The sequence below is a fragment of the Callorhinus ursinus genome, unplaced genomic scaffold (assembly GCF_003265705.2).
Source record: "Callorhinus ursinus isolate GAN/ISIS: 27379988/994484 unplaced genomic scaffold, GSC_fseal_2.0 scaffold25, whole genome shotgun sequence".
Taxonomy (NCBI): domain Eukaryota; kingdom Metazoa; phylum Chordata; class Mammalia; order Carnivora; family Otariidae; genus Callorhinus; species Callorhinus ursinus.
Window position 1 is genome coordinate 27,344,114 of NW_027397087.1, and position 26,999 is coordinate 27,371,112.

The 26,999-nt window shown below is 35.4% G+C and overlaps 1 protein-coding gene across 5 annotated transcripts in view; it reads right to left on the reverse strand.

The window, feature by feature from the left end:
* Nucleotides 1–26,788, reverse strand: part of VPS13C (vacuolar protein sorting 13 homolog C) — a 182,356-nt gene extending 155,568 nt beyond the window's left edge. For 2 of the 5 annotated variants that reach the window (XR_012373649.1, XR_012373648.1), the window contains exons 1-6: nt 26,627–26,784; nt 14,364–14,407; nt 11,681–11,723; nt 8,833–8,928; nt 7,362–7,463; nt 3,058–3,120 (exon numbers count right to left, since the gene is read on the reverse strand). Coding sequence is in view for 3 of the 5 variants with exons in the window: in XM_073877118.1 (XP_073733219.1) it covers nt 3,058–3,120; nt 7,362–7,463; nt 8,833–8,928; nt 11,681–11,723; nt 14,364–14,407; nt 26,627–26,726 (448 nt within the window). In the remaining 2 variants the exon portion in view is untranslated. Of the gene's footprint in view, nt 1–3,057; nt 3,121–7,361; nt 7,464–8,832; nt 8,929–11,680; nt 11,724–14,363; nt 14,408–26,626 lie in introns of all 5 variants that reach the window. The other 3 variants (XM_073877118.1, XM_073877119.1, XM_025883534.2) reach the window with 3 other exon arrangements.
* Nucleotides 26,789–26,999: the final 211 nt, after the last annotated feature.

The window sequence follows — 26,999 nt, forward strand, 5'->3', positions numbered from 1 at the left end:
ATACTAAGTTTATGATCCTGTATCATTCTCTAAATTAGTCCTCAAATATTTTGGTCTCATGACACCTTTAACACACTTACTTGAGAACCCTAAAAAGTTTTTTATTAGTGTGGGTTACAATTATTGATATTTACCATATTGGAAATCAAAATGGAGAAATTTAAAAAATATTTATTAATTCCTATTTTAAAAAACATTATGTAAAAAAATAAAAAACATGTGACAGCACTGATAACACATATTTATGAAAATAATCATATTTTCCAAAAGTAGAAAGAGTAGCATTGTTTTACATTCTTACAAATATCTTTAATGTCTAGCTTGGCAGAAGACAGCTAGATTCACCTATCTCCTTCTGCCTTTGGCCTGTTGAAATGTTGTTTAGATTAAAGCACAAGAAGAAAATCTGACCTAACTACAGATATGTAATAAAAAAGGGAGGAACATCCTCATGGTCTTTTCATGTAATTATGGATACTACACCTAAACTCAACAAGTGGTAATTTCTTAAAGGTTAATTGCATTTTGGAATCTGAAATTCTATCAACAATTTTTCATCTGAATTAAAATCAACTGGCCTACCTTACACTTTAAGGACCTTTGACACATACCTGATTTTTTATCATGCATTGGTAATATGGAAATATCACTTCATTGAATTATGCAGATCTTCTCAATGTTGAGTGATTTCATTATTTAATATCAAAAATCACATTTGTATCACCACTAATCTCATCATGAAAGTCTTTAAGTACTAGGAAGCTGCCAAGCTCCAGGTGGCAAATAAAAGTTTTCCAGAATTCTAATTTTTGCTCAAAAGCTAAAAAATCTTATCACTGGCAACAAACATCATCAGTTGTTTTTTCTTGAAGTTGTTTTGTTGAAGTATCTACCAAACACCTAAATCTGAATAATAGTCTGTCAATCACTCTTCCATGTAAAATGGTTTTCCAGAAGAAAAAAAAAAAAAAAGCAACTAGTTCAGCTGACAATTCAAATTATGCACAGGTATTTTTCCTTGAGACAATTATCCTACTTAAGTGTTTAATACCTATTTCCTCCTTTGTCACACAAAATATTAAAGACATACTCAAAAGCTTAAGTTTATTAAAATTAAATTTTTCCTATTCCAACAAGAACATTCTTAAGTAAAATTGGTGCTCTTTTTCTTTTGTTTCATCTTATTTTTTACTGTGAGTACACAGTAGCGAACAATGCAATGGCTGGCTGCCAGTAAAGTCTGGTGCCACTGCCCTGATTCATGCTAAGGCAGCCACAATTTTACCCAACATTGCTTTTGCACCAGCAGCACTAGTGGTGGCACAGTGAAAAATCACATATTATTTTAGTATTATTATGAAAATAGTTTTGACATTTTGAGAAACATGCTCTGAAAAATTTTTTAAATGACATCAAATAAGGAAGGAATACACATTCAGAAAGTAAAAAGATGAAATGATCATGAGTCTACATTAAGTCCTAGCCAAATGAATCAAGATATCAAAATTAACTGTTCTCATTTCAGAATCACCAAATTCTAGGCCCAGATTTTTATCCAGGTTAATGCAGTGTTTTTAAAGAAGTAAACTCTGAATTAATTAGATTTTCCTTTATAGTGACCACTGTCTGTTTTGGTTTTTTTTTTGGGGGGGGGTTTGCTTTTACCACCAGTGTTACCCACTGATTTTTGTTATGACTTGAATGGGCCACTGGAATTCATTTGTACCTTGGAGGCAGATTACTCCTTGGAATATCAGAAAATACTGCCCTGGCAGACTGCAGAAAGTTGGTCTAATTATAACAAAATTAAACATTGAGCCATGAGTATTTCCAGACTATTTTTTATATTAAATAATAATTGTAAGACAAATTAACATAGTCAGTTACACTTGCTAAAGGGGCAGATTTTATTAAAAGAGAAACGCCTTTCAGGGTAATTTCACTCATTGCTGTGAAATTTGCCATGCAAATTCTTCTTCCATTTGTCAAATGAACCTAAATATTAAAGAAGCTTCTAGTTGCAGAAGTAATTCTAACATAATGCTTATTGTTTACGTTTCTAGTACAGACCCCACTTGCCACTTAAAACAAATTTTAAGTGTGACTAAGTTAATATAATAAACTCCTATAAAGTTATGGAAAATATAATCAAATACATCAAATTATTTTATATAATATCAGAATTATTATTTTAATGTACTTGTATGTATTAAATTCCCTACCATATAAAAAAAATCCTATTATAAATCCTAAAGCAGTCAGCCTTCAAATCTGCCTTTTGTGAAGCCTCATATTTCAATATGCTGTATAAGACAATAGTCTACATGTGCCTCTGGAGCTCCTACAGAGATAAAGCAAATCAGGAAGGATATGAAGAACCCCAGAGGAACACTTCTTATCAAGGCTCTAAATAAAGTCTCACTCACTAAAAAAAGGTTCCATTTTACTGCTTTTTACAAGTGTGAAAACCACTGCTATAGAGAGGAATTGACTAATTGAGAAACTACTACACTATAGAACCAAAGTCAGAAAGATAGTCTAGATGGGGTGCCTGGGTGGCTCAGTTGGTTAAGCGACTGCCTTCGGCTCAGGTCATGATATCAGGGTCCTGGGATCGAACCCCGCATCGGGCTCCCTGCTAGGCAGGAAGCCTGCTTCTCCCTCTCCTACTCCCCCTGCTTGTGTTCCCTCTCTCGCTGTCTCTCTCTCTGTCAAATAAATAAAAAAAAAAATCTTAAAAAAAAAAGTCTAGATTTGAAAGTTATCTATATATCAAACTGTAAGCTTCACAAGGGCAGTAGATCATATTTGCTTCACCCCATGAACATTCAGCATCCAGCACAGTGCTTTCCACAAGACACTAAATATTATAGTGAATGCACAAATGGCTACAGAAGGTTGGGAAACAGAAATAATGGTAAAAGAGAAAAACATGAATTACATTTCCATATTTTCTAAAAAAAATGGCATATCATCAAATGGGCTCCATTAAAAGCTCATAAGTGGATAAGAACATAATTTTTATATAGCTAAATATAATGAACCATGCATACCCACCAGGCTTGATGTCCTTGTAAACAAAGCTTTCCAAGCCATATATGAACTCCCCTGAATGTGCGCCTGCATCCGCATGGCAGCAATAACCAGAATGCAAAGCATTTAAGAGACCTTAATTTCACATGTAAAACATGTCTAAACTTAATTCAAAGACTTAGAAATCATGTAACAGACAAGTAAAATGTGGCGACACCAGAACAATCTATTTCTAGGGAACTATTTCCATTAGTTCAACATACAAACTTTATTATCATAATATTATAACAAAATTTTCGAGTAATTAAAATTATAACAATTAATAATTTCAAATTAAGCAAGGCGGACAAATATCAATTATGGCTAATGTCTCAACGAATTATTTGAAATTTTCAAAAAGAGCAAAAGTCTGCTATTTTGGTTCCCTTTTTGCCCACTGTTTTGCCCATTTGCAGAATGAAATATTGCTGTGATATTTACACTAACTTCAGAGTTAGCTTTAGTCTGATCTGTTCCCTTTAGATACACTTTCTGAATCCTTTCTATCCATTCTTGTTAGTGATGGCTACATAGCACTGTCCTCCATTTCCCTCCTCACATACCGCCCAGACACGAAGGTAAGTTTAACCTTCCGAAAACACAGCTTTGATGACATCACTCCTGGATTTTTAAAGAAAGAAAAAAGAAAACTTACTATTGACTCTCTCACTGGTTACAGATGAAAGTCCACTATAACAGAACTAAAAATATAGGATCTAGATAGAGCCAGAGTAGGTTCAAATTATAGCTCTATCATTTTCTAGCTGTGTGACTTAAGACAAGTTATTTAACTTGCAGCTTTCTCAACTGTAAAATGGGAACAATAATAGCCTTATATCATAGAATTATGACTATTAAATGAGTCAATATATCTGAAGCATTTTGAAGAGTGACTGACAAATAATAAATGCTCAATAAATGTTAGCTGCTATCATTGTCATAACAATCACCATTATCACCATCATGGCATTCAAATCTCTTAAAATTGACCTAAACTCAGCTTTTCAACCTACATCTAATTACATTCCATCAAACTCCCAAATTCTTAGCTATTCCCTGTACCTGTTCTATACTTCCCTCTCTTTACTGTCCCCTCTACCTAGAAGACCCTCTCTCCTTTTCTGCAAAGTCATCTTTTAGACCTAGCTGAAATATTTATCTTCATAGTGTCTGCCCTGATCTCTTTGGCTTAATGTGTGTTCACTCCCTTACCACTCTTATGAGTACCACTTTGATGAGACTCAACACTTTTTCCTGTTTAAGACTGATTATGTACATTTCTTATTTCTCCTCTAAAATGTAAGGTTTTTGACAGCAGGATTCACAGGTTTTCTGATTTTTATGTTTCCAACAATGTGTTGAGCAGACTGGCATCAGACTTCTCAAAAGTACCTGGTAACTAAGCAATACTGCCTTCAAAAATCTAATTTTAAACCTAGCATTCTATCTCCAGCCAAATAAAACAAGTGCTTAAGTAAACAAAGACTTTCAGACTTGAAAGGATTTTAACAATCATATCCAATGTATCCTTTCTTAAAAGCTACTAGATACGCTTTAGCAAAGCAAAGTAACAAAGAACAAAAGGCAAAGGACCCAGAAAACAGTGAATTTAACACAGAAGAGGGATGAAGACCAATCCTACGATGACAACTGTGCAGCCGGACTGAAAAAACAACCATTTCAATGGTCGATCTCCAAGAGAAAAATGGGTCCAGGGAGGGGACCAATAGGTGGATAGGGGCAATTGGAAAGTAACACTGATAGTCATTTAACAGATTTCACATAGCAATGGAAAAGAATTAAGGGTAAATTTACACAGGAAACAAAGCAAATGAAAAAGAAGCATTTACAAATTCAAGAAAAACAAAAGGTTGCATAAGAAAGGCAATATAATGTAGTACACTTGACCTACACAGTGAACAATTACACTGTCATAGTAATGTAAATTTTGACTAGTAATTGGCCAGAAATTATGATATAACCATATTATGAGGAGAGAGAGGGGAATTTAGAGTGAAAAGAGATGGTAAGAGAAGTAAACTCCTTGACTACCATAACAGGAAATCCTAGATAATACCTTACACTAATAGATTAGATAATGACAGAACATTAAGATATCTAAAACCATGGTTCCCTTCAAGGAATGGGTCTAAAGGGTAAAGAAGAGTGGAACAGGAGACTGGCATGTTTCATCAGAAGTCTTTTTGGCAAAGCTATTTGATTTTAAAATGTGTGTATACATCACTTAGATAAATACAGAATATATAGGATTTGGGAATCTTTGGCCTCACTAGGAATTTCATCTTTCCCTTTACTTTATAATAGCCTTTCCAGGAAAATAAACTCACTACAATAAGATAAAAGAAGAAAAACATCAAGAAGTTTATTTTTACAGTTGAGCAAACTGTTTAGAAATGAACTCATTTATATTTCAATTTTATTTTTTCCCACGATTGTGGGCAGCACTGTATTTTACCAAATGAAACAAATTAAGTAAAAATACTTTTTTAACGCAGATTAGCATGATGATTTTGTTTTCAATTTTATCATCTGCTGCTTGGGGCTGAATCACTTTCTCTCCTTCTCTGAGTCTCTATACATGTGCCATGGTACCTTTGTGCTTTTAAAACCAAGAAATAATTGGGAAAAAAATAAGCCTCAAAAATAAAGTATGGTATTAAGTAATAATTATTAATAATGATGAAATGCAAAGCATCTAAAGACCAGGGTGTCTTTTATCATTCATATGAATAATAATACATGAAAATGTGACCGATATTCATAGAAACTAGAAAAATAATTATATGCAGTCAAGATAATTAAATTTATTGCAATTAAAAAAATCAACATATATCCCAATTATCCCATATATCCCAATTCATTTCTTTTATTCTTTTAAGATATTATTTTTAAGTAATCTCTACATCCAACATGGGGCTTGAATCCACAACCCCAAGATCAAGAGTCACATGTTCTACCAACTGAGCCAGCCAGGCACCCAGAATTCATCTCTTTTATACTCAAAACATTTTTCTGAAAAATCTAAGATAATAATGTTAAAACTGAGTATCACTTTCTGAATTTTAGTTCTATCCCAGCAAAACCTAAATTTTATCATCCACGAAGCTACAATGTAATTATTATATATTATACAAGCCTAATAGTCCTAGTTATACAAACTTAGTGCCACAGATGTTCAGCTCTTATAAATATATCAAGTCATCCTTAAGAGCCTCTCTGCCAGGCCTAAACATATAAATTTCCTAAGCATTAAAGACCCAGGAGTCAAAATTTCATAGGTACTCAATATAAAACGTATAGCATGTTACCATTTGCCAATTAAGCTGTAAACTACTAGAATAGGAGAGTCTATACATGCTTTTTCTTACAGTTCACTGTTAACACGAAAATATTTTTAAATAATCAGTTATTTCCATCCAAAAATAAAAAAAAGAGGAATTTGGGGTTTCTGAAAAGGAAAAATATAACTTAATTTTATATGTACATAATAAATTATGTGTATAATTATGCTATATTATACATATATTATGATACATTTTATTGTATGTATCAGTTTATCTAATTATATGTCAATATGCCTACTGATGAATATGTATCATTAAATACACTGTGCTGGGGCGCCTGGGTGGCTCAGTCGTTAAGCGTCTGCCTTCAGCTCAGGTCATGGTCCCAGCGTCCTGGGATCGAGCCCCGCATCAGGCTCCCTGCTCAGCGGGAAGGCTGCTTCTCCTCCCACTCCCCCTGCTTGTGTTCCTGCTCTCGCTCGCTCTCTCTAATAAATAAATAAAATCTTTAAAAAATAAATAAATAAATACAGTGTGTTAAAAAATATGCTTAATCTGACCTGTATCAAGAAAGAAATGAAATTCTAGTGCTCTCCAAGTCTTCCTCCTCATTTTATGGTATTATTTCCACATATACTAATTAACCAAAAGTGAATAAAAGTAAATAATCACACTGAATTGTCATAAAACAAAACCATTTTCATCTTGCTTTATTTAGCACACAAAAGTAATAGAAAAAAGAATACTGTTTTCATAAAAATACAGATTCTTAAACTGCATATCTCAATATTTTGAGATATGATTTTAAAAGAATATTCTTTCTTTGGAACTACAACTTACGGAGGCTTATGAAAGCCTCCTCTCTACAGTGCATTAAATATATCTAAAATACAGCTATACGTAAGTTTATCTAAAACATAAACATATTGTATCACTTCTTGGTCTTTTGGCTAAGATCATGTGTAAAACATAAATATATTGTACCTTTCTCCGCTGCTTTTTGGAGGGCTTCTTCAATTCGGGATAGCTCTTTCTGTTTAGTATCTTGCAAGGATTTTTCTTCTTTTTCAGCATCATACTTAATACCTAAGAATATATAGTTAGCTCACACACTAGGAAATGCAATTATTAAATAAAGAAGAAAAGTTCAACCTCATGATGATTGTGTGTTTATACTGTAAGTCTTATATGCCATTTTTTTGTAACTCAAAAGAGCTGCATTCTTAAATTAGTTTTACAAAAAGTTTAAACATAAATAAATGATTCCTATTTACTTACAAAGCTTTTATCAAAACAGAAAGGAACGAAAGAAAGGAATTAAAGCAAGAGAGGAAGAAAGGAAAAAGGTTAAGAGGGGGAGAGAGTGAGCAGAAAGGCGAAAGGGAGAAACAGAAGGAAGGCAGAAAATATAACAGATAACTTCCAGTTATTTTGTCTGAAGGGTAAAATTTTGAGTAACTATAAAAAATATGTAACATCCAGTACTAGCTGGTATCAATATAGATTAATAAAAAGACTTTCAGAAAGTAATTTAAGAATATGTATCAACAATCAGAAAATATATATTTCCTTTTCATCTAGAAATCTCATTTTTGATAACGTATCCTAAGGAAATAACACAAAAGAACAAAAAAAGATATCTATAAGAATGAGGTGTTTATAATGTTCAATCTAAGAGTCCAAAAGAGTAGGCAGCTCACAGCCTTTCAAAATTACCACTATCACATATCAAAAATATATACATTAAGTAAAAAAACAGATCCATATAATGTGACAAATGCTGTATCAAATCAAATATGTATACAGTAAAGAATGGAAAGCAAAATATAAAAATAGAAGTTTTGTTTGCTTTATAGTTGGGAAAACAAGTAATTCTTCCCTAAAATATCCAAACTTTTCTTAACATTATATTGTTCTTATAACTGAAAAAAGAGTTATAACAAAATGTATTGCCTAAATAAACACTACTGCTTTACATACAACATTCATTAAAAATTAAAACACTTTCATTTACTATTTCACACACATTTTTGAATGCACATACTCTCAAAATCAGAAGCAACAAAATAGAGAAAAAAAAAATTTCCACACTTTAAATCTGTAGATTAGCACATCAGTACTTTTTAAACTTACTTCATTTCATTCTCCAAAAGTAAATTATTTAATGCATCTCAAACTTAAAATGAAGACTTAGTTGCAAAATAATTATTCAGAGAAGAGAATAAATTTAACAAACGGTTGGAATTATTCTTTCCAACAACATAAAAATATTTTACGTACAATTGTGGCAATATATATGTGTATATAGGTAAAAAAGTATCTATATTTGTGCATGTATATGATTAGTTTATTTAAAGTATCTTCTATTTTATTAAACATATTAAAATATTCAACCAAGGTAACAACTTAATTTCACTATGCTGTTGCTGAATGGTTATAACCTAAAACAACATACTTGCTCCAGGGACAACGAGCAGGTATAGTCCCTCTAGGGTCGCAATAACTGCTTCTCCATAAAGGTTCTTCCAAGGAATCTTCAAAGTTAATTTATCTAAAGAAATATAATTTCAACCTTTAATTCTTATTTGGGCTGCTCCAGAAGATACACATTTCCCACTTTCCATTTAGAGAAAAAGTATAACAAAACCCTTCACACATATGGTATGTATATCACTCAGAAAAAAATGAAAAAACTCCCAACACTGAAGTTTGCAAAGATCTCTTCCATATTAATTACTATTAGAAGTAACTATTCATACTATGCTTTATACTTTTCCAACTTTCTGATATCATTTCATTTGATATTCCCAACATATATAATGATATAAGCTATCATTTCAATTTTGAAAATAGGAAACTTATTTCCAGAGAACTTAAATAAATTACATAAGTCTACCTAAGTCATCAGTGTGGATGCCAGAGTGACTCAACTACTTATATCACCAGAATCACTGGCACCTTTAAATAAAAATGCCCAAAGTTCAAAGAACTGTTTAACAGCATAATAAGCAGAAGAGGAAATAAAATAACGCAATGTAAGAGAGCATATTCTGATTCACCAGCATGGCTTATGTAGGTAAACTAGTTTTACCTGGGAATCTATTCCCAGGGTTAAAATCGCAAATTATTTCTCCATTTAAATTTTACTTTTCTTCTGTTTATCAACCTGTTGAGTTTCCAAAATAGCTCCCATGTCAGGGGAGTCTAGAGGTAATGCCATTTCTAAGTCTAATGACTTTATAGTGAGAACCACCTATATTTATAACAGATACTGTTACATATGTAGCTAACTCATAAACTCCTAAAAAGTTGATTTGAGGGGTGCCTGGTGGCTCAGTCCGTTGAATATCTAACTCCTGATTTCCACTCAGGTCATGATCTCCGAGTCCTGAGATCAAGCTCTGCAATAGGCTCCATGCTGGGCATGGAGTCTGCTCAAGATTCTCTCTCCCCTACCTCCTTTTGCCCCTCCCCCTGCTCACATGCACACTGTCTCTCTCTCTCTCTCAAATAATAAAATCTTAAAAAAAAAAAGTTGATTTGATTGCCTTTATGGTATGAGACTGAAAAAGTCGGAAATGCCCCTTTAACTGTAGCATGCCAAAAAAGGGATTGTCTGTCCCTTATACCTTTTCTTCTCTCCATTTACCCTAATTCATTATCCTCCCATCCTTCATTATCCTGAATTCCACTGGAATTAAGTTAGTTATATCACTGCCTCCCATTTATAGAATAGGAAATTTTTAAATCTTTAAGTAAAAGGATAACCAAGAAGCACCCACAAATATGTCTAGCTCTTAGAAAACCAAAACATTCTTGAGCTTACTTAGCCACACTGACTTTACAGGTTAGGTGAATATCTTAACCTAAGAGAAATTTAACTAATATAAATGCTCCATAAACCAAAAAAGGGATAAATATTTTAAACAATATGCTTTTCATCCTTATATGTAAAGGGTCAGTGAGTAACCCTGAAGGGAGTCGTTAAATTCTTATAATACTTTAAAAGAAAAAAGAACAAATTCTGAAACATTAGCAAACCTTTTCTAAAATATAAACCTAGTTCTAATAACATAATGAATAATGTAAAAGTTCTTTAGTTAAATATAACTCATCCAGTACCCTAGAAACTCAATTTTAATACTATGTCCTAAAATTGGATCTAACTTCTCTGAAGACAAACATATATTCATCCTTGCCTCTCCCACAGCTACCTACGTCGTCTCACACATAACAATGTATGCATAAATATCTCAAATGTAAAAGGATGAATGAATGGCTTTAACTTTACTCTAGGATTTCAATTAAGCATGCAGGACCACAACACTTCTAGATATCACCACAGCTAAATATCACCACTTCACACAGCATAAGGCTTTGTATCACAGACAAACAAAAAAGATAATGCATGCCCTAGGGATGCTTTCAATCTAAGGGAGTGTCTCCTGTTTCAAGAGACAGAAACATAAAAACGTTACTTTACACGTATAGGTGATATAAAGGAGACTCAAACAGAAGTTTTCAAGTAATCACTAAGGGATGCTAAAACAGTGAAAGACAACGCCTTCCTTGAATACAAAATAAATGAAGCAGGAAAGCCACGTGGTGAAGTAGCAGGGTGATGGAAGTGGAAGGAATGATGGTGGCATAAGTGAAAATTCTAAAGTAACAGCAAATTGTCTAGGGCTGTAAATTACATTTTAAAAAAGTAAAAATCAGGTAATATGGAGCAGCTGAGAGGACTTCACGGGTTAACATTCTATTAAAAAATTTCTTCAACAAAGATGAAGGTTTAGCTATGGATGATCTTAGTGTTAGAGTTTAGCTGCAAAGACTTTCTACTTACCAAGACATATCCTCTATACCACGTTGCTGCATAATATAGCAAGTGAAATGACTGAACAAAACATGAGGGAAATAAGCTACACTTAAATTTTATTCACTAGAGCTTTGCAAATTAAATTATACTACTTTCACATATAAAGAAAAAGCATACAGAACTTAGATATCAATTTTGAAAATCAAGATATATTTTATGTAGTAAAACCAAAGCCTAAAAAGTATCATTGCAGTTCAAACATCCTTCCATTTTAGAGGGTAATTTTCTACCCTTTCGTCAGAAAGTTTGAAGTATTTATGTATTACATACAACATATATTAGGCCCAGAGTTCCAAAAGCTCTAACCAACATAAGCCAAAACCTCTCACATTTTTGTTCAAGCTAAAAAATCTTTTAGACTAAATAACACCAGAAAAATAAAAAACTAAAAGGATTAAGAATAATTCAAGTGAAGAGTACTTACCAATTTGGCCAGCTTTGACTTTAAAAGGAACATCCAACTCACTCTTCGAAAGAAAGAAAAAAATTTAAAAGACATCTTAAATTATTAAGCTCCCCCAAAATCACCTTTATATCATCATTTAAATACACAATCATCTTGAAGGAAAAACATGAAACAAATTTTCTGTATCTGAGTAACTCAGGGTATCCTGAAAAAAAAAAGTTTCTATGGACTTAAATTTGACTTTGGGGAAAGAATTCACAAGAGAAACAAAATTATAAATAGGAATGATAGGAAAAGAGTTTGTAGCTAAAGAAGTAATTGGATAAACTGAATATTGTTTTAATAAACCAAACCAAGACAGATGGAAATGCCATGAACTTTTAAAATAATGATAGACACTGCTTATCTAAAATACTAGAATAGGAAAAGGAAGAGTCCTTTCACAAAAATTAGTTGAAAACAATAACTGAACAACTATTTTCACTCAAATAAAACACTTGGTAAATAAACAAAAGAATTTTAAAAGGAAAGGGAGAGTCTCCACTTATTATTTACCAAATTAGCATTTACTTTAGATTAAGTTACTACTGACAGGTACCAATCATTAATAAAAATAAACTTTCACTTATTTGGATTCCAAACCACTAGAAAGTACAAATAGCTTTTTTATTCACAGAGTACTAAACAATAACTGATATTCACAATGATCACTTGAGTTTTTAGAATTATTAAAAATTAAACCAATCAGAATAGCCTTTTTTGTTAGATGTACCTTAGTACATACTAATACTATCAACGTGGTGACTGAAATATAGTACTTCAGGTAACAATTAACTAAAGTAATCAATTTATCCAATCATCTGATCACTCAAGCATTCTAGGTGAACAGGAATTAAACATAATACTGATCTTTTCGTAGACCAAAAAACAAAATTCCTCTCTGGTGGTAAGAGAGCAGCTCTATACGCAAGGTAGCAGTGGCAAGTGCGGGAGGGGGGGATGCATTCAAGGGCATTCATATTATATTTTATGTTATGCAGGATATACAAACTCTAAACTATACACTTCAAAAAGTTTGGGCTCATGCTCACTTTGATCCTCATGAAATAATTTTTCACAAAAAATAAATGTAAAGAACCCATATTCAAAGTAAAACCTCACCAATCTAATTTAATCGGGGAAAAGAGGTTAGTTTGAATTAATGGAGAATGTTAATTACAAAATGATTTATTATATTTAACTATAACCCAAATTCAAACTAGGCCAACACAGAGTTCAATTTGTCTCTTAAGTATGTTAAATATATATCCTCCCACCGTAATTCTATTTATACTTCTTTCCTTCAAAATATTTTCCTAAAAAGGGAAAAAATAACCCTTACTCCAATCTCCAGCAAAAGAGTCTTAAGTTCTAAATTTTGGGGTAAAATTTAAAAAGTTGTAGCATCCTATATAAACAAAGGAAGGGAAAGAAAATCTAAATATTTTGAGGGCCCACTACTTGTCAGGCTCTACTTTTAATCTTATTCAAGCCACAAAAGCACAGACATGCTATATTATTTTGTATTATTAACTCCAATTTAAAAACGATTAAACTGATGCTCACAGAAACTAAGAAACTTGCCAAAAGTCACATAGCTAGAAAAGGTTAGAGCTAGCACTGAAACCCAGGTCTGCCTCACTCCAAGATCCATGCCCTTTCCACCATGCCTGCCAAGTTGTTTTGAGTAGAACAAAATCAACTGTTATTCCTCATGACAAAGTTCTATTCTGGGGATCTTCCATATCCAAAACTGGCTTCCATGAGACCAATCATGTGAGCACTTTGGGTTTAAGACTCTCCTTAATTACACAGTTCATCATCATGTAGAAATCCAACCAGAAGTCAATGCTAGGATTATAAAACATACTGTAGCTTTTAGAAATCTGACCTATTAATTAAAGAATAAACTCATTCTAAGGCACCTGCGTGGCTCAGTGAGTTAAGAGTCTGACTCTTGATTTTGGCTCAGGTCATGGTCTCAGGGTTCTGAGACTATCAGGCTCCATGCTCAGCACACAGTCTGCTTGGGATTCACCTTCTCCCTCTACCTCTGCTCCTCCCACTCCTCACATGCGTGCACTCTCGCTCACTCTCTCTCTCTCTCTAAAATAAATAAATAAAATCTAAAAAAAAAAGAATAAATTCATTTGTAAGTGACTTCATAAAATCAAATTAAGTCCAATAGGCTAAAGCCTAACAGGGAGGGAGGGTAAGTAGGGGATGGAGCATGAGAATCCAAAAAAATCTACTTGACCTGTTAATATTACCATAATATTATAAGGCTGGACTGTCAAGGTATTTCCAAAATACAATTATTCATTTGATAAATTGTTAAAATCAAATTCTTATCTACCAAAAAAATATGTAAAGATAATTCTGGAGAAAATTATTTAAAGTAAGACAAATGTCTACTACAAAGCTATTCAGTCAAATTAAGTAAAGGAAAAACATTCCACTTTCCAAGAAATACCATTTTGATCAACAGGGAAAAAAAATCTAAATTTTTAATCTCAGATTTTCCTATAGCAAACAGTTCAACAAGTAATCCTCCGAGTGACTCAAACACTTTATCTGGTACCTGGTACCAGATACCAAGTAACCAAGAATTTCTGAGAGCTTACCAAATTAACTGAGTAATCAACATAGTTTGAAAACTTACCAGAGCATTTTCTTTTATCTGTAGGTTATCTAAAGCCACATTACCTTTTAAAAAAAGGAGGAAAAATATGAAGTTAAAACACCAACTAGTGTAACCTGTCATAATGCAGTACCAAACACTATGACATTATGCTAAGTGCTAAGAAGACAATAGGTAAGCAAAGCAAACTTTAAGAAATTAAGCAGCTACTAACACAAAGAGGTGCTATATATGTAAGCAATAGTGTATATGTGTGTATATATCTATACACACACACACACACACACACACACATATAGGTTAGCCCAATACAAAAGAAATTATAAAATACTTAAACTGGCTAACATTCAAGTAGACAATGAATAAGAATTTGGAGACTCTCAGACTAAAGAACTCTAGAACAAAAGAAAATATCTATCATTTTGAATGATTAAGCTAAAAACCTCAAAAAAAAAAAAACAGAGAAAGATGACTATTAGAACAGATCAATTATATTGCAACCCAGGATTCTCTCCTTAATTAAGGTATCAATGAACATTTTCTACAGGAATATAATGTTGGTCTTTCGAAACTCCAAACATGCTACCTTTCCAATGATTATTCTTTATGGTTCTAAAGTTACTTTTTTTTAAAGTAAACTCTACACCCCAATGTGGGGCTCGAACTCATGACCCCAGGATCAAGAGTCACATGCTCTACCAACTGAGCCAGCCAGGTGCCCCTATGGTTCTAATGTTAACTAGTCCAATCCTTCTTAAATCTATTTAAAGCCATCATGATACTATTACATGACTCCAGTTTTAAACACTGTACTTATATTTGTTGATACATTATACTTAAATATTCTTGCTTACATAAAAACCTAACCAAAAGAAAAAGTTTCCATTTCACTTAAATTCTCTAAAGGTTAATAAAACTACCATTTCAATATTAAATGCAAGCATTGAGTTATTCAGTTATATATTTACTTAATCACTCACAACACATTTATATTTTTCTATTCTATCCATAAATACTTTTCAATCAAGTAATTTTTCCCTCACAGTATTTTGGAATGAATTAAAAAGAATATTTAATTCTATTATGCCATTGTTAGGATGTACTTTTCCCCAGATCTCAGATTTTTTTCAAACAAAAAGCCCCTACTATGAGTTAGATGCTGAAAAGAGAAATAAGAACAACATCCCTGCTATTACAGAGCTTCCAGCCTAGCAAAGAAGACCAAATTTCTGAAATTTTGGAAATATTCTAGTGGCATTCCAGGAGACGAGTGCACAGATGCAAAGAAGAAGACACTTAACTGCCTACGGAGATCAAGAACTTCCCACCAAAGTGTAGGCTAGAAGGCCAAAGAAATATTTACCAGGTGGATAAGAAAAGAGGGCAAACACACGTGCATGAGTAAAACACATTTTAGAAACAACATGTGGTTTAGTGTAGCTAAAGGGTGTGAGAAAAGGATAGGAGATAAAGTCAGAAAGGTTGGCAGGAGCCAGACTAACAGAGTTTTTAGCATGAAAAGTTCAGACTGGTCACAACACAGAGATGAAATACGTATAATAGGGATGACAAATAGAACCATTACTCTGCTCTTCTAAGAAATAACCATGGATCTGTCCAAACAATTTAGCTACAAGGATATTGCAGTACTTGTTATAAGGGCAGAAAGAATGAATAGAAAGAAAGGAGGGAGGGAGGGTGGAGGGAGGGAGAACCTAAAGAACTAAACGTCCAAGAAAAAGGCATAAATCATAATACATCTATAATATAGAGCAAAAAATTAGATGTGGGAAAATATTCACAGAATATTAAGTTTTTTTAAAAAAGGGCAAAGAATGCCCAGATTGATCCAATCTGATATAATTTAAAGAGTATATATGCACACAAAGAAAACAATTGGAAGACTGACACCATAATGATCAGAGTGGTTATTTCCATATAATAAAGTTCATTTGCTATACATATATTTTAAATTTTCTAAAATAAACTGTTGAAAGCTGCAAAAAATGAGAGGAGGTAAGAAGTCTCACAAAAGGGAAGAAAATACTATCAGCATTATAATAGGAAGAAATGGAAAGAATATAGGCAGTCAAGCAGCTTCTACAATACACTAAAGAGAAAGGGGGGTCTGGGTGGCTCAGTCCATTAAGCATCTGACTCTCGATTTCTGCTCATGTCATGACCTCAGGGTCCTGAGATCAAGCCCATGTCACCAGGTGTCGCTCCATGTTGCCCAGGAGTCTGCTTAAGATTCTCCCTCCCTCTCCCTCTGCCCCTCTTCCTGCTCACGCATGCTCTTTCTCTATAAAAAAAAAAAAAGCAACCAAGAAAGAAAGAAGGAGAAAGAAAGAAAGAAAGAAAGAAAGAAAGAAAGAAAGAAAGAGAAAATATATACTAAAGAGAAATTAAAACCTGAAATAGTAACTTCAGGGTCAAAGAGGCAGAGTCAGAGTAAGAAGTTATTTTATAGGTAGAACTGACAAGATGATATTACAGACCAAATGCAGGGATAATAAAAACAGCTGTGGAAAACAGACATGTGTTCTGGAATTGGAAAAAAAAATCCTTAACAAGTATTATGTGTAAAAATTACATAAAAAGGAAAAATATTCCTGGATTTAATTCCATCAGATGATGAATTACAAATAATTACAACTGGGAACTCGATTCAAGCCAAAAGAAGTGAACTACACAAATGTTAGTACATATTTGAAGCAATCCAAACTAGTTTAACAAGATCTAAGGCCCATACAAGAGACTTGCAAACTTGCTCATGAATTTGGATTGCTCGACCCAGTGATCCTCACTCATGGGTCAAGTGTCACCAAGAGTGCTCATAAATAATCTGCATTAGATATGAAGTAATTTTTAACGATTATTAAGACACTAACATAATGTGTGTAAAAATATGAATGCACTTATAAAAAGTGGACTATTTCTAGCACAGTGGCACTTTGATTCTTTAACAAATAGATGGTATTTAAAGGTGAAATACTGAAAACTACCAATACGGCTAACAGATTTAAACAACTATACTTAGAAAGTCAGACAAAGAGATAATAGTGATTCCTGCTAACAGGATTAAGGATCTTTTTAATTAATATGTTTCAGTATTTTCTAGTTTTTATAAAAATCAAATATTATGTTAAAATTATACAAATTTTAATAAGAACAGAAAACAAAACAAAGGTAAATTCTAATGTCAATAGAACCTCAACATATTTTATATACATTCCTCTTACATCTAATATCTACCTTACTTACAAGACACATTAAAAAAAAAATCTTATTTCTGCTTAGAGTCTAGCAAACAAATGCATACTTCCTCTCTGAAAAACGTGAAAGCTATCTAACAAACAGTAAATATAACAATGAACTAAGAATGACACATTCTATAAGTTATTTGCCCTGAAAGAGGAGCCACTAGCCCTAATACAAAGAAAAGGGGAGCAACAGCAGCATATTACAGATTAACACCAGGGTAAAAGTACATTCATCCAACCAGTAGCTGAGTACTTTATCTAGGTAAGGCACTGTGCTAACAGGTACTCTTCCACTAAACTGCATGCCTTTCTGTAGATATACATGCAGGAATTGAATGATCTATATCCTCAGAATACCAGAAATTGTTTATGTAAAAAATAATTTATAAGACTAAGAATAAAGCAGACCCCCTCCTAAATATCAACCATTTTATATTTAACTGAATACTAAGAAAAAAGGTAATATTTAATCTCTTGTTCCTAGTTCAAGATAACATAATAATTCCATATATAAGCAAATAACTTTATTGCTATAGCCAGATCACAGGACTAAGAACAGAGGCCACAGAAAGTTCCTGAAAATCCGGAGGAAGAGTAAATATTTCTGTCAAAACTTAAAAAAACAAACAAGAAAAAGAATGAATAATAATTGGAGATAGATAAACTAGATAAACTTAACACTGCCTGCAAGGAGGGTACTAAAGCCAATCCCACAATCTGGTGTCTCTAATCCCATGGAGAAGTTCCGTGGAGAGCATGGTTATAGACAAGTAAGGAAGTTTATGAAGTGATTTCCTTTTATGATGGACCGAGAGGCCTAAAGGATGAGAGTAAGCAGTAAGTGCAGTCTGTTTCAGAAGAGGTTTCTCATTCTCACCTTGTGATTCTCAGTAATAAACTAGAAACATTTTGATGAGCATACATAGGGAGTCACACATAAAGTTTCAAAGTTAATCTTAAAGACTGATTTTTTTTTCAAGAGAGAGAGCACACACACAAGCAGGGGGAGGGGCAGAGGGAGCCGCAGAATCCCCAACTGAGCAGGGAGCAAGAAGCGGGACTCCATCCCAGGACCCCGGGATCATGACCAGAGTCGATTGCAGACGCCCAACCGACTGAGCCACCCAGGCGCCCCAAAGTTAATCTTAAAGGGTATTTTCAGAAGTACCTTAAAGGGTAAATCCTGGATCAAAATTTATCCAATAATCTTTACTAATGAACCAGAAGATGAAAATGATGGTAAATCCATTAAATTAGCAAATGACGCCAAAGCAAGCAGAGTTGGAGTCATCTCAAAAAAATACAATAGAAAAAGAAATGGTTGCTAAATTACAGAAAACAACCAAGTCAGTACATTTATGAATACGAATGAAATGGTACTGGCATAATATGGAACAAGCCTAAATCCAAGAATGGCTTCTAAAACACATAATAGCCTACAAAATAAAGAAAGATAGTACTCATGTTAAATACCTCCAGTCAGAAATAATCTGTCTGAACTTTCACAGAAGTTTAGCTATACCTTTCTCATGGTACATAACTATATAAATCCCCAACATGATTATAAACTCCTTACTGATTCTCCTCATAGTAGGTGCTCAACAAACACTGACATAACTGACTTAGAATGCATATTATACTGGAGTAGGATGACTACAATAAGATAAAATCATTCTATTTTAGAAAACACTCTCTGAGCTATAACCTTTCTTGATCCTCACCAGCCTTCTAATGAAGGAGACAGGACACAGACATCAAGCAAAAGAAACTCAGGCACAGGGGAAGCTAAATGACTGCCTAAGGACACTATGTCAACCTAGTAAGTGGTAGAGCCAGGGCTCAAATTTACTGATGCCCAATGTTTTGCTCAGAACATCACACTGGCTCCAAAGAGCAGAGCAGTTTTACTTCTTGAAGATAATTCTGTCTCCCTTGTGGAGAAAAAAAATGCCATACATTGAGAGGCCTGTGTAGTTGGTGGATCCACTTTTGGTCTTTGCATTTTAAGAGTGTGAAAAAAATTCAAACCAAAAGGGAAACTAAAATCAGTAAAACTGACAAGGACAAAGCCAGTAAGTAAAGATAGAGTCAAGGTTTATGTTAGGAGGATTATCAGAAGAAAGACAGTGCCACAGTGGAAACCACAGACGCAGGGGATGATATCGCAAAATGACCATCTTCGTACTTTTCAAAAATCTATGTTTTTCCAAAAACAAAAGACAGAAATTCTTAAGTTATAACTACTCAGAACCATAAAGATCTTTAAACCTACTTCCCTCTCACTTTACATATGAAAAAAAAATGAAGCCTAAAGAGAGCAGGTGGTTTATCTAAGATCATAAAATTAATGTGTAAAGGAGCTAATAAAACCTATGTCTCCTGACTCCTGGTCAACGTTCTTAACGTAAAACAGAGATTAATTCAAAACTGTGTTTAAAAACAAAACAAAACAAAAAGCCCAACAAACAAAAATGCCATACCTTACTCCATGAAACTAGTTTTGCATATTGTAAAATAAAAAAAGAATATGTAGCGCTATGTATTTGTTTTGGTTCCTTTATGTATTACAGACTCATTATTTATTTGAAAGTATATCAAAATATTGAGACATACTCATTCTCTAAAAAAGTGAGCTAAAGTAAATGACTGGTTTTTTAAAGAATAAATCAAATTATTTTAATAACCATTGCTTTAGTAAGGAATACTGAAGAAACTATTGTAGCAATTCATTTCAATTGAACCTTTCCATTCAACCCAAATTAACTAATTCAGTTAACGCAGACTCCTTTTTCTTTTAAGTTTTATTTAAGTAATCCCTACACCTCACATGGCCCTTGAAATCTCAACCTCAAATCAAGAGTAACACAGGCTCCTCCACGGCTCCCTCCTCCAACTGAGCCAGGGAGGTGCCTCCCACAGATTCCCTTTAATAGTTCACAGAGACTTTGTCTTGGGAGACATCAGGAGAAGAAACAATTGACTCTTACTCTTTCCACTTCCCTATTGAAACAGGAAGTCTTGGCAAAGAAAGGTGGAAAGCTGCCCAATTACCAACGAACTTTCTCCCTTTCAGGAACATTTCGGGGATCTCATAATAGTGAGGAGTGTGGCAGAGCTTCCTAGCAAAATGGTTATCAAACCACCAACTTTAAGTTTTATTTCGGGAAAAGGGGTGGATTTTTAATTTATGATGCCTTTAAAAGTGTGGTAAGTAAGGTATTTTCAATTTAAGTTTTTAAGCATTGCTTTGATAATAACTGGGCCTAAAAATATATTACAATATTAAACTTGTTATTTCTTTTACATGCTATATAGGACAAGCTACTGACAAATGTGGCCTTCACTACACCAAGGGGGGCTGGGAGGAAAGGACTAAAATAATTCCTCTACAAGCTTAGAAATATCTAGACGCTGCTATGTTTTATTTGTCAAGGTTAAAAAGAAGCAAAGAGGCCTGCTTTTTCTTGTATTTTCAAGCTACTCTACAGCTACCTGTTAAGACAATGTAAAATATTAGATGTGGATTTGCAAACATCAGTATGAGACTGGAACTTCATTTAACTTGTCACATTTCATGACTGTGACTTTGCTCACCATTCTGAGTGAAGAACAAAGAGGAAAGATGCAGTGATTACGATTTCCCATTATGTAAGAAGAGCAAGTGGCACCAAGACTTATCCTAATGAAGGAGATCACTCTGCTCTGGCCTTATTCAAAGCCAGAAGAAATGACCTTGTCTAACCCTCTCGTTTACAGATAAGAAACTAGTGGTCACTGGTCAATGACTCGCCAAAAGCCACATAACTAGGCAGTATCAAAGATGGAATTAGATCCCTCCTTCCTTATGCGGCTCTACTCCAACAGTATCTGGCAGCTGGTGGAAAAGTGTCAGGCTTGAGGTGAAGGACAGTAATCAGCACGGGCTCAGCCTGGTTTGCAGAGCTACAAACTCTGTAGGCATTCCACCTGGCTTCTACTCCTGATCGCTGTAGCCACTTCTTGCATCCAACACATCACAGCCTCTATGTATACTCTACCTGTCAAATGGAAGTGAGAATTCGGAATGAAGGATTCTCCTGCTGACTTTCCACAGTAAATTCCTTTGAAAAATCAAACCGACAAAGGTTCTACATCGCAACAATACTACTTAAACCAAGTTGCAAAAGAGATGGCCTTTCAACATACCTTTTCAAAAACATGTTACTCTTAAAACAATTATATCCTGGACACAGCTCAAATAGCTAAGGGCTGTACAATTTATCTTTAGGTACCAGTTTCTGAAGAACAAAAACCTTCCTACCTGCATAGGCAAGCAACATGCCCACCACACACTTTTCTGAGCCTTTGAAAACCTGACTTACAAACTAGCTGGCATATAAGTATATAAGTGTAAATATAAGTATTTTAAGTGTAAATTCAAATGCAAATGGGTTTTTTTTTCTTTTAAGAAGTTTGGAAAATAAGAAATGTTCAGATGTGTTGTGTTAGCACTATACCAAACTGTCACACTACAGAATATGAAAACCCTAAGTTTGAAGCCTAGAAGAAACATACTCCTGAAAATAAAACAAAGCAGGCTGTTTTCCATAAACTCAGCTAGGTTTGGTTATCATCACTATTACTATCAGTATTAACAATTTAACAATCATAATTACAAAGGATTTTCACACCATTTAGTCACAAACACAGTGCTATTTCCCCATTTTACAGATAAGGAAACTAAGGCTTAAAGAATTAAAATGTTTTGCTATGGGTCCCACAGCTAGTAAATAATCAGGGCCTCATTTTCCTACAACAGCAAGACTTTTTTAAAAGATCATTCTGCTTAAATCACTGTTAAAAAACACAGGAATTGGGAACCCTGGCTGGCTTATTCGGTTAAGTGTCTGCTTTTGCTCAGATCATGATCCCGGGGTCCTGGGATCGAGTCCTGAATCAGGCTCCTTGCTCAGTGGGAAGCCTGCTTCTCCCTCTGCCTGTCGCTCCCCCTGCTTGTGCTCTCTCTCTCTCTGACAAATAAATAAATAAAGTCTTAAAAAAAAATACACACAGGAATTGTTTGGCATTTAAAAAAAATCTTTGAAAGAATAAAAACAGGGGTGCCTGGGTGGCTCAGTCAGTTAAGGATCTGCCTTGGGCTCAGGTCATGATCCCAGGGTCCTGGGATGGAGCCCCACATCGGGGTCCCTGCTCAGAGAGAGCCTGCTTCTCCTTCTCCCTCTGCTGCTTCCCCTGCTTGTGCTCTCTCTGTATCAAATAAATAAAATCTTTAAAAAAAATAAATTAAATAAAAAATGAAAGAATAAAAAGAGAAAAAAGAAAAGACAGCTTTTTTTTTTTTTGGCTTCTCCAATTTAAAGGCGATATCCATAGTACACTTCCTGTTTCTAGACTTTCAAATAATATTTCCCCATCCTCTTTGTTCTACAACTTTTTGTCTATTGTGAATTTCACTGTGTATGTCTATGTATGTATGAATATATGCACACCACAATCCTTTTCAAATTGTTTACACAATATTTTGACTTTTAAAACTACTTCCTGATATCATTTTCCATTTTTACCAACATGATACCTTTCAATCACTTAAGACATGTTTCTCTTAAATTGTAAGTTTCATGAGGCATATACATCCTCTAAGTCCTTTTTCATTTCTTACTATAACGTGTTCAGCACCCAGAAGTTCTCTTAAAAATGCAGAAGACAATCTCAATATTCTCCTTAGAATAGAGTTTCTCAACAAACATTTTCAGCTGGATAATTCTTTGTTGTGGGGGCTGTCCTGTGCATTGCAGGATGTAGCAGTATGCCCAAGTTCTACCCATTAGATCCCAGTAGCACACCTCTACTACTCAGTGTGACAACCAAAAATGTCTCAGACATTGCCAAATACTCCTTTGGGGCAAAGTCATTTCCAGTCGAAAACCAATGCTTTAGCCTAGTCAAATATTCCAGTTAAGAAGTATCAATTTAGTTTTCCATTTGTTTCTAAAAAATAGTAAGATCAGCCCTGTGAAATTTTTACAGGTTGAATTTTTTTCTCAGGGTGTGAAAAAAATTTTTTTAAAGATTTTATTTATTTGTCAGAGAGAGAGAGAGAGAGTGAGTGCACAAGCAGGGGAAGTGGCAGGCAGAGAGAGAGAGAGAGAGAGAGAGAGAGAGAGAGAAGCAGGCTCCCCGCTGAGCAAGGAGCCTGCTGTGTCCTGGGATCATGACCTGAGCCCAAGGCAGACACTTAACCAACTGAACTACCCAGGCATCCCAGGATGTGAAAATTTAACAACCAAAAAAAATGGAAACAGCCAAACTCTATGACACATAAACTTTATTTACTAAAACAAATAGTTTTCAAATAAGAATATATAAAATTTTCAATTCTTTATAAAATCTGTCAATATCATGGATGTCATAAATATCAGCTATTTCATTAATATACCCACTTTTTTACCATAAAAAGTTAAAGATACATTTCTTCAGGAACATTTTCAGAGAAGAAAAATAGTTCACATATCTTGCCTTTCTTTTTTAATGGGAGAATCAGTGTCATAAAGATAATATATTGAATAATATCTATAGAACCTTCCTTTATAACCATCACCAAAAAAAAAGGTGGCAAAACTTCATAGAAGCAGAGAGGTAGGCTGATAAAGCTGAGGGAATCCCAGATTAGACTTCTAATGGATACAATTCCTGAAAGAAAGGAGTTTATTTTCCAAGGCCTATTATAAAATTGATGTTTGCCACTGGCAGCATACCTCATTCTAAAAGAAAGAAAATGAGATGAAAAAAAATAAAGTTTCTTTTCCTACAGTCCACCAAAAAAGAGAGGAATAAATGACATAATATTGTGGCATTTTAATTTCAGATGTGAAAAGTTCAAAATCCCCAGACAGCATACTTTACAATTTCATAGTAAAAACACCTCCAACTAAAATCACAGAGTACTGGCACTGGAAGGACCTTCAGATGGTACCTATTCCAACTCCCAATTTTAAAGAAAAAGGAAAGTAAGATTTGGTAGAGAAGAAATCTTTGAATATATCCATAAACTTCCTTTAAAAAAAAACTGACATAAATAGGGCACAGTGTTTTAACTTGGTAGATGATTCTGAGTAGTGACTGTGTAGGAATATTATATTATTGCTATGATTTTTTTTCTTTTAAAGTTTAAATCAAGATGAAGAAACTAACAAGGAGGAAGGTCAGTGGTTTGTCCAACACAACAACCTAGAACCCACGTTTCCTAAATCCTACCCCAGTGCTTTTTCAGATTTCAAACAATGTTTACAGACTAGAGGGGCGCCTGGGTGGCTCAGTCGGTTAAGTGGCTGCCTTTGGATCAGGTCAGGATCCCGGATTCCCAGGATCTAGCCACGCATGGGGCTCCTTGCTCAGCGCAGAGCCTGCTTCTCCCTCTGCCCCTCACCCTGCTTGTGCTCTCTCTCTCTATCTCAAATAAATAAAAATCTTAAAAAATGTTTACAGACTAGAAGGAATAATTTGTATTCAACAGTATTCTGAAGAAAGAGCTGACTCCTGCAGAAGGTACTGGATTTTTAATTCCTTAAATGTCTCCTCCTTTACTTCCCTTTCTCTTGCATTCTATTAGCGTTGGAGGAGAGCATGTAAACAAAGGATGTGGTGTTGGGCAAAACAGAACCAATCAAATGATCAGCAACCTATTCAAAAAGGCTCCTCCCCAACCAGGGCAGTACTCCTGGTTCTGTGACAACATTGCTCAATATAAATATGTGGTTCACATATGTAATTATAAATTTCAGGAACCAAGTTTTTTTAAAAAAGGAAAAAGAAACGAGGGAATGAATGTTAATAATATACTGTACTTAATACAATATAATCAAGTATTATTTCAAGACATAATCAACATAAAAGACTGAGATATTATACTCTTTCTCCCACTATTTTCAAAACTCCACGTTATTTTAGACTCAACAGCAAGTCTCAATTCGCACTAACTACATTTCGAGTGCCTAATAGCCGCAGGGGCTGGTGGCTACCCTATCCGACAGCGCTTTGGACAGGTCTATAATCGCTGACTAAATTAAAAGCAGTTCCATCCACTTGGGTAGTTCTTTGGATTTCTTTCCAAAGCTAACAAAATTCCCAAAGTCTTTTGTAGAGTGAAATGGTATCCCCAAGATCCCCAAAGCTTAATACGCATAATCAGTGCAAATAATCAATCTTTCTGAACTGTGTGTAAGCATACTACTTGCTGCCTACTTCTACACACTCAAGGTTGAGGACAGAAACGTTTGTGTTTGGAGCATGCACCTAATTAATGATGCCTGTTGTGGTTTGAATTATTTTTTTCTATCATCCAAAACAAAAGTGAAAGTCATCTTCTTACTGAGGTGAGGTAAATGTTAAGAAATCGTTTTCTCAAAAGGTGAAAGTATTGTAAGAAGCCGTACTAAACAGGCCTTTAGTAATGATATCCCAGGGCCAACAGATCCCTTCCCAAATCCTCCAATTCTAGAGAAGGAAGCCAGTTCCTGCTCGCCATAAAATGCCAAGAGAAGGGAACTGCGAAATCCCATTTCCTTTTTCTTCTTCCTTGGTGCCACTTTATTAGGCGTGTGTGATCACGCAGCCACCCCCCCTCCCCCCGCACGCGGTGCAGGAGGAGAAAGCTTTTTTAAATGCTGTGGAGCGAACGGGGCCAGACTGAGGGCAGCGAGAGGACCCTCCAAGGAGGGCAGGGAGGGACAGAGCAGGGAGTCCGCCTCCGGGACGGGAAAGGTGGGAACTCGGAAAGCGCGAGCGCGACCCTGCTGCATCTCCCCACCCTGGGCGGGTACCCGGGGACCCCGTGGCGGCGGAGGCGGGCACAGGCCTCCCGGCACCCCGCACCTGCCGCCCGGGGAGGGGGCCCAGCTAAGGGCCCCCTCCCCGGAGGCGGAGTCTCGGGCGGCGGAGGGAGCCGGGCCCGGGCGGGAAGAGCCCGTGGCGTAGGCCCCTCCGCCAGCACGGGCAGTCCGCCGGCCGCGCCCTCTCGCTTACCGCCCCAGATCCCCAGCTTCAGCTGGGACTTGTTCAGGTTCTCCACATAGTCCCCCAGGAAGCGGTTCAGGAGGTCCGCGACCACCGACTCCAGCACCATGGTGGGACTGAGGCGCCGGGAGAGGGAGGAGTCGAAACCGCTGGGCGCAGCTGAGGGCGGCGATCCGCGCCGCGAATGACAGCCCCGCAGGCGCCGGCCCGCCCCCGCGCCGCGCGCGTGGCCTGGGATGTGCGCAGGCGCGCCGCCGCCGCCACCGCCGCAGCCCTCGCCCCCGCCCCCGCCCCGGCCAATCTCCGCGTGCGGCCGCTGTGCTGCAAGCCCGCCTTCTCTCGACGTCTGCGGCCCCAGCCACCCGAGGGCGGGCGGAGGAAC